General features: G+C 51.3%; 1 protein-coding gene across 1 annotated transcript; it reads right to left on the bottom strand.

Moving 5' to 3' along the window:
• Positions 1-305: 305 nt before the first annotated feature.
• On the bottom strand, positions 306-3,011 carry DRC10 (dynein regulatory complex subunit 10). The gene is made up of 3 exons (XM_074844602.1): positions 3,007-3,011; positions 2,453-2,600; positions 306-795 (listed from the first exon to the last, which is right to left on the bottom strand). Exons 1-3 carry the CDS (start codon positions 3,009-3,011, stop codon positions 514-516), a joined length of 435 nt encoding a protein of 144 aa, XP_074700703.1. The 3' UTR covers positions 306-513.
• Between the last annotated feature and the right edge of the window lie 5,335 nt (positions 3,012-8,346).

Below are 8,346 nucleotides of genomic sequence, written 5' to 3'. Positions count from 1 at the left end.
TGATGAAAAATGGAAACTGTCAGGGGTGATGCCTAGCCGGGACTTGTGCCACCCCTCTCACCGATAAGCAATGGTCCTGCAGCTTCCTCCTGTGGAAAGGGACATGGTCTCTCAAGTCCACACTAGGAGAAACCCTGTCAGATGAAGGGCCTCATCCTGCCCCCAGGAATGATTTTATTGCCACCTTCAGTAAGAACAGAATGTGGCCCCGACACACAAGCAAGGCAGAAGCAAGGAGACTAAAGCCAAGGAGAAAAGCCAGGAACCTGCACTCCTGGCCTGGTCCCTTCATCAGGAGACATTCTCCTCCTTGCAGAGGTGGCAAAGCCAAACCTAAAACGGTGAGACATGTCTTCACACCACTGCTTCAGCATTCTCCAACTATGAGAGGCAGCCCCAGCCCTGGAGGCCTTAATGCAAATGCTCTCCCAAATCTAATGCTTTTATCTGGAAGAGCTCAGTCCCAGCAGAGTCAGCAGCTTTGCCAGGAGGAGAAAGAATACATTTTGTGCTTTATTTCTTGGCCTTCTTGCCCTTGCCCTTGCCCTTCTTCTTCTTCCTTTTTGACTTGAAGAGGGACCGGACCAAGTAGCCTCTCCAGAAGGCCTGGATGCGGGTGGCAGCAAGCGTCATGGTGTTCAACTCCTTCAAAGCCTGCTCCTCCTTCTCCTGACGTACCCTGCGCTCCTCCTCAATCTGGGAATACTCCTGGAGAAGCACAGCATGTTTCTCTGTCAGCAGGGACAGCTGGGCCTTCTCCTCAACATAGGCAGCATGAACCTCTTCATACTCAGCCTAGCAAGACAGCAGATAGCAGGTACAACAATTTTTAGGCCATTCAGCAGCTCCTGTGTATAACACTAGGTAAGGGTTCTTATATCCATCCCAGATCCAAGCAGAACAACAACTGGAAGCTGAGCTGAGCCTTTCCAAAGGGACTCAAAAAGGAGGTGTGCCCAGTACCCAGGGAATTTAATGAGATGCCAGGTCCTAGTATCTTCATGCTCCTCTGAAAAATACTCCCATCATTCTCGCTGTGTTGCAGACGGCATCCACCCTCAGCTGGGAACTCTGACCAGGTCAGAGCCCCTCCTGCAGATGCTTTCTGCAAAATGACGTATCACAGCAGTTTGGGTAAGGCTGAGCTCACCTCAGCTAACAGCTTTGCTAAGAAGCCATTTTAGATGAGTGGCACTGAAGCCCAGCTAATATGCTGTACACTGTTGAGAGCATGAGAAGAGCCAGACCGTGTCAGCCTGGAAAAGGCCAAGGACAGGTAGTTTTATTGGTGTAACTGCACTTCCAAGCTCAGCAGTTTATGCCCTTGAGGAAGCCACGTGAAGGTGGAAAATTAGGGGAGCCAGCAGTGTGGATGTGTGTCTGCCTTAGCAGCTCAGCCCCAAACCTGGTGCTCCAGCCACCCAGCAGACAGGAAAGCAAAATAATCCCATTGTTAAACACCTGACAAGGGGGGATCATTTCTTACAATTAGTAGCCAGCTTCTAGGCCCCTCCATACATTTTGCTTTGTTAGTAATCCAGCAGCTTTTATCCATCTCCATAAATAGGGCAAGAACAGGAAAGCAACTAGGGCGTTCTCAGAGGAGAGGCTGGGGGCACCGATGTGATTCTCAGCCTGTGGTGGTTAAGCTGGATGCCAAGGCAGCGGTAAGCAGGCTGGTGGGTTTCTCAGCACATCTCTCAAGGGGGGCAGCAGAAACAGGAGCATGATTTGGGTACCAGGTAGGGCCGACAGGATTGAGGATTAAAGCAAAACTCAACAACCTGTTCCCTAGCGTCAGGTGGGCGTGTCTGACAGAACATGGCAACCCATTTGCCCCCAAATACTGGGGGATTTAGCAGTGGATGTAACTTTTTCTAAAGTCAAAGCAGCAGAGAACCTCTGAACACATAGGCAGGACAGAGACCTTTCCTTCTGAAGCCTGTTGGGTTCGGTTGGGGGGGTGGGAGTCTGGTAGCAGGGGAGGGGGCTACAGCAGTGGCCCCTGTGAGAAGCTTCTGGAAGCTCCCCCAGCTCCAAGTTGGATCTGCCTCTGGCCAAGGCTGAGCCAATTAGCGATGGTGGCTGCACCTCTGTGATAATGTGTATAAGAAGGGGAATCTGGAGAGGAGGAGGAGTTGTGAGGGAAATACCTCTGCAAACACCAGGTTAGCAGCAGAAGGGGAGGAGGTGCTCCAGAGCAGACCCCCCCCTCAGCCCATGGGCAGAGGGCAGGCTGTGCCCTGCGCCCATGGAGGTCACCGGGGGAGCAGATGCCCCCCTGCAGCCTGTGGAGGACCCCACGCCAGAGCAGGGGGCTGCACCTGGAGAAGGCCAGGACTGTGAGGGCAGCCCGTGCTGGCACAGTCTGTCGCTGGGAGGGCTGCAACACCTGGGAGGGACCCACGCTGGAGCAGTTTGTGAAGAGCAGCAGCCTCTGGGAAGGACTCACATGGGAGAAGTTCATGAAGGACTGATGAGAGGGACCCCACGCTGGGGCAGGGGAAGAGTGTGAGGAGTCCTCCCCTGAGGAGGAAGGAGCAGCAGAGACAGTGTGTGATGAACTGACCACAACCCCCATCCCCTGCTCCCCTGCATCACTGCGGGGGAGGAGGGAGAGAACTAGGGAGCAAAGCTGAGCCCAGGAAGAAGGGAGTGGGGGGAAGGTGTTTTTAAGATTCAGTTACACTTCTCAATGCCCTACTCTTTGTTAAATTAAGTGGTGGTGGTGTTTAAATTAAACTGATGTTCTTTTTCTTCCCCTAACGAGTCTGTCTTTTGCCCATGACCATAATGAGTGAGTCATCCCTCCCTGTCCTTGTCTCGATTCCTGAGTCTTTTGTTTTGTTTTCTCCTTCCCATTCCTGAGAGGGAAGGAGTAAATGAGCAGCTTCGTGATGCTCAGTTGCCCTCTGGGCTCAAACCATGACACCTGTACTTCTTCTGGATGGAGAACTGCCCCTCACTTCCACGGCTTCCTGTGTAAAATCTACCCGAACGTATCACCTCATGGGAGAGCAAAACACTTTAAAGTCATTACCTGTTTTTCTCCCATGTCTGTGTCATATTTCTGGATCCAGTTCACAATTTCCATCTCCAGTCTGCACTTCCTCTGAAACACAAAACAAGATAGGTTCCTTGCAGGCACCTGAAACCTGGTAGAAAGTAGCCTGAGTTAGAAAACAGTGTCATTAACTTTGAGTATAACACCTCCTCCTTGTGGCAAGCTTCCTTCAGCAGACACATATTTTGTTTACCCTGGTTTGGGGATTCTCATGGGACATTCCCTGAGGCCAAAAGGGCCTTATTTGGTTTATAGCCTGGAGCTGGGGAATTGAAACGCATCTGAAAGGTGCATTCTGCAGTAGGAAATGAACATGTCTGATGGAATGGGGCAAGTCATTGACAAACTGGGGCAACCGGGCAAGTCATTGACAAACTGGGGCAACCACCCTAAAACTGAAGCAATAGAGAACTGCTAAACATGAAAGTGGAACACAAAGTACTCAAAAAATGGTGCCTTTTAAAGCAAAGAGATATTGCTAGCTGTAAAGCAGTTTAACAGTGGCTATATTGCACTATAACCAGGTACAGGCAGTTTACCCCAAGCTGCTGTATCTGTGCTCTGTGCAATCGTCAAGAGAAAGACCAGCTAGAGCCCATCACAAGTGCCACACCATTTCCTGTATGACACTGACCCAGGATGTCCCAAGGGCTCCTAGGCCATCATGAGGTCAGACCTCAGCTATTTAGACCACACATACAATCTTGGGCCATGCAGGGCTAGAGGATGCGCTAAGGAGGAGGAAAGGAGACCTCTGTGCTCAGTAAATCTGTCCGTCCATGCATCAGAATGAGCTGAGCAACTCATCAACAAATACTGCAGGGGCCTGAAGCTTCAGAAGAAACTGTCTGATAAAGCCACTCTGTTAAAGAAGGTGTAAATGGGTAGATTTTGGGTTTTGTACTGCGGCTTTAACTTGCTTTTGATGCTTTGTCGGTGCTCAGCCCCACAGCCACTTCGCTCTACATCATCCAACGCAAGAATGAAAGATGTCCCGTTACCAGTGTGTGCTGTCCTGCCTGTGGGAGGCCAGTGCTTGTTTGGAGTAAATACCCAGAAGGAGCAAAATCAGGGGGAAAAATGCTCTAATTCTAGATTCTCTGTGCCCTGTGTCACCAGCATGTTCTGCTCAGGGCAGAGCTGTTGATACAGAGGCCTGAGACTGCCTGCTGCTCCTGTTTCCTCCTTCTGTATCTGCTCAGCACTGCGATAAATCACATTTCCCCCTCATTCAACTCAGCACGACTCTTTGGCTTGTGTCTTCAGCAAAGTGGCAGACAGAGTAGGAATTGCTTAGCTCCCAAGATCAGCTGCTCTCAACCTTGAATACTACAATCAACCCTAAAAGATGGCTTTATATAAAGCCAATATTATGTTTGCTCTGCTTACTCTACACCAAATCCCTTGTTTCTTAGCATATGCCTTGCCTATTTTACTGCAGCCTTGCTGCTCTGCTGCTCTGACGAGCACGCTGTGTCACAGCGCTGTATAAAGGCGTTTTCAGAGCTAAGTCAGCAGGCAGGAGGAGGACCTGTGAGCAGGCTACTTCCCTGCTGCTGCTGCAGGGTTTGCTTTCCACTGGAATCAGCAGAGCATGAGGACAGAGCAGGTATACTCTGACAAACAGCATGTGCGTCCTGCCAGGAACTAGCGGGAACCAAGTAATTACTTGCAGCAGCCAGCAGCCAGCCCTGACAGCACTACAAAAGGTTTTAAATCTCCTGTTCTAGAGCTCTCCTCCCATTTACCTTTCTGAGAGCCAGCTCTGATGCTCGATGCTCCAGTACAAGTGCACTGAGCTGTGCTCCTAGCTGCTGAATGTCCTGCTGTAGCCCGGCACACTTGGCCTGGGAGGCTTGCAGGTCCTCTTTTTGCTGCTTTTCTCCTTCCTGCTTGACCTGCTGGATGCTGGCCTTGCAGTCTTTGGCCAGATCTTGCAGGCTGGTTTTGAGGTCTTTGATTACATCGTCCTTCTTCTGAATCTAGACCCAGAAAACAAGAGAAAGAAATACCATCGAGAAATTCCAGTGAGGCATAAGGTGGGCCGGAGAAGTAAGGCAGCCTTGCAAAGGTGGAAGAGATCTAAGAAGACACGCTGCCGAGCTGGTAACAACAGGAACCTGCCGCTGCTGGCTGAGGAAACAGATTTACGTGAGGTGCCTTGGAAACCTTCCCCCACTGCTCCTCTGGGAACCTGTTAATAAAGGTAGAGAATGAACAAACTATACTGAGACCCACTGGCACTGCCATCTGAGGAAGAGCCAAAATCAGAGAGAGTCACTGGAGCAAGGCCCGTGGCTCCCTCGAGCTTTGGATTAGGCTCAGAGTGACTGTCTGGGGGACACAGCTTAGTGTGCTGCCTGCAAGAGAAATCCTCGGCTGGGACCAGTGAAACAGATTTATTCTTTACGCCCTGGACAAGCTGCCAAATTGTACATAAAAATCTCAAGTGTCTCGATTCACGGATCTCCAAGGAGCAGAGGGAATGGGGCAAGCAGGCCCTTGTCTCCGTCAGCACCATTCAGTGCAGCGAGCACATGACAAAACCTTCCCCTCCAACCACTCTTGCAGGAAGGAAAAAGAAAAGCATACGTATAAAACAAAGGATTGCTTGTCAGGGGCTCAGAGGCTTAGATGCTGGCACAGCCCACAGACTCACAGAAAGAGCCTGGGAAATGCCCATTTGTTTATCTGTACCTCAGTTGCCTTCACTGGAAAAATGAAGAATTCGTATAATCACGTATTAATCACAAATGCTCTAAGGCAGCTAGTATTACAGCGTTGGAAGTCACAGAAATGTTGGCTTTAAGCAAGAGTGAAGGGAGAGCAGATATTAAAAATGGATTTTGATCAGAGCAATCTCTCCCTGGAATGACTTTTCATCATTTCATCAGCAGTGAACCAAGCCTTGCGCTGGCAGCTGGCATTGTAGCCCTGCCAAAACATTACCGCAGCAATTTGTGCCTGTCCTGCAGCTCCTTTTTAAACTCAGTGACTTGTGTCATTCAAGTTGGCCAGTGAGAACAGGTTCAAAACATGTCAAATTCAAGTTTAAAAAAAAAAAAATCAAGCATGCAATGAACATTTTTCATTATATTTTATAATTAAAATAGTATCTTTAAATTTAGGATCTGGTTTAGAAAAAAGTTCTGGAACTTCCTCTTTAGGAACTGCAAGAAAGGGATCATTTTTTAGCTTACCAAAGTTTTGCTTCAGTTATGCTTTGTTGGAAAATATATTCCCACAATATCATACCTCCTCCTCTTGAGTCTGGATTGCTGCTGCCAGTTCTGCCTGTAAAGCTGTGATTGCTTCAGCGTTTTTCTTAATCTGGAGGGAGATGGCTTCCATGAACTGGATCTTTTCTTCCTCTTCCACAGGACTAGTCAGGAGTCTCTCAAGCATGAAATTCCTGAACTCCCCAAAGGCATTGATAAACACTTCAGCTGGTGACTCTCTCGCCCAAGCTTCATACTTCAGAGCCTGGCAAAGCGAAGGGTTGGCCAGTAAGAGTCTCAGGACGTTTCTAACAGAACATTTCAGACGTTGCTCTAGCAAGCAGACACAGCGCTGTTGTTCCTCAGCTCTCATGGCATCCTCTTCTTCAGAGCTGGCAAGCAGGTGCTCCATTTCATTTGAAAGCTTTTGGTGCTCAATCAGGTTGTTTGTGATCTCAGGTCCTAGCATATCAGCAAACCTATCCAGAGAGTCGGTAATACATGGGATCAAACTGCTCATCTCCAGCTTAGCAATCGTCTCGTCCAAGACAGTTATGATTCTTTCCGTCTCCATGCTATCAGGTTTTAACTGACATGGATCTAACATCTTCATGGCATCTAATGTGACCACTGCCTTCTCTGGAGTTGCCATGCCCTTCACCAAGGGATTGTTTCTTTGCTTCGCGTCCTGAGATGACACTTGGAATACAGCTGGATTCCCTGTTTCAATGACTTCAGTTAAACATTTGTGAGCGGAGTGCTTTGAGGTCTAGAAAGGACACGACATCTCTTACACAAGGTAAGACTGGGTCAAAGAACATCAAGGTCCCTCTGCTGCTGCTGTCACATGTTCTTCTTTCTTGGATTTTATCTCTAAAAGAAAAACATGGTGACAGCATTAGAGAAACAATGTAACTTGGGAAAATGGGGGGGAGTTTCAGATTACACCAGAGCTCTTGCTGGGTCTGGACACAGGGTCAAGACCTGGGGTCATGCATCAGAACGGGTCTCTCCCAGAGAGGCTGTTGAACACCCATGGGAAGGCAGGAGAGTACTGAACTCCCGGCTTTGGGAGAAAGATCCCAACTGCTTCTAAGGAGCAGCTGAGGTGGAGAAGCACGCAGTGCAGCTCTGCAATCCCTAGAGGTGGGTGGAGAAGGGCTTGCAGGTCCCTCGGGCCACCTCGGAGGGAAAGGCAGGGTGCCCGGTGTGAAACACGCACCTCCATCCTTCCAGGCCTGGCCCTGCCAGAGGGACGAGGTGGGAGAGGGGATCTGGGTGCCTGGAGGGACAAGGGCAAGAGGAGGGGGCAGCTGTGTGTGCAAAGGGTCCCCTTGGCCTGGGTCTGGGGGCAACAGGGTACTGGGGGATCCCTAGGATCCCCCAGTTGTGGGAGAGTGAGGGGGGGGGTCGATTCCCGGTGGGGAGGATCCCCCGTGTGAGGGGCAGGGTCTCGAGGGGGGCTGGGGCAGGAGGATCCGGGGGAGCGTCTGAGGATATACCCGGGTCCTGGGGGGACAGCGGCCCAGGGAGGAGCCCGGAGGTCGGGGGTATCTCAGGGATCGGCTCCCGGCGGGTGTCGGTCCCGGGCTGCCGCCGGTCCCTGCAGCGCACTCGGCCCCGGTCCGGCCTCGGCCCAGCCGGCCGCCGCTAGAGGCCTTCGGTTGCTAGGCAACTCCCACGGGGGAGGGGCCTCTCTCCACGGCCTATGGCGATCGGCGCTTGCCCCGCCGATCGCTTGATGGGCAGCGCCGCTGTCCAATGAGACATCCCGCGGCGGCGAGCGGCCGCGAGGGGGTGGGTCGCCATCTTGTCGGGCGCGGGCCGGTAGAGGGGAGCGGCGGGGGGCGGAGTGCGGGGAGGGACCGCTGCGCGCCTGTGGGGAGGGAGGGTCCCGCTCTGTGCTTCTGACAGCTCTACCGCAGAGAAGAGGCACCCCGAGCTGCGTGTGCTCGCAGCAGCGTTCCCTCTGGGCTCCCCAGGAGTGCATTCCTGAGAGTCCTAAAAATAAGTCGGAGAATAAACTTTATACCGCCGAGATCAAGTCTCCCAGGCCCTGGTCAG

This window comes from Strix aluco, chromosome 18 (assembly GCF_031877795.1).
Source record: "Strix aluco isolate bStrAlu1 chromosome 18, bStrAlu1.hap1, whole genome shotgun sequence".
Taxonomy (NCBI): Eukaryota; Metazoa; Chordata; class Aves; order Strigiformes; family Strigidae; genus Strix; species Strix aluco.
Note: the sequence above shows the minus strand (reverse complement) of the source record. Positions and strands in the feature narration are given on the sequence as shown.

Bases quoted from the DNA above. Each gene is read 5' to 3' on its own strand.
- DRC10 (XM_074844602.1), bottom strand. The intron at 796-2,452 runs GTGAGTCCTTCC...CTGTCTTGCTAG, and splicing joins CCTTCATGAACTTCTCCCAT to GCTGAGTATGAAGAGGTTCA.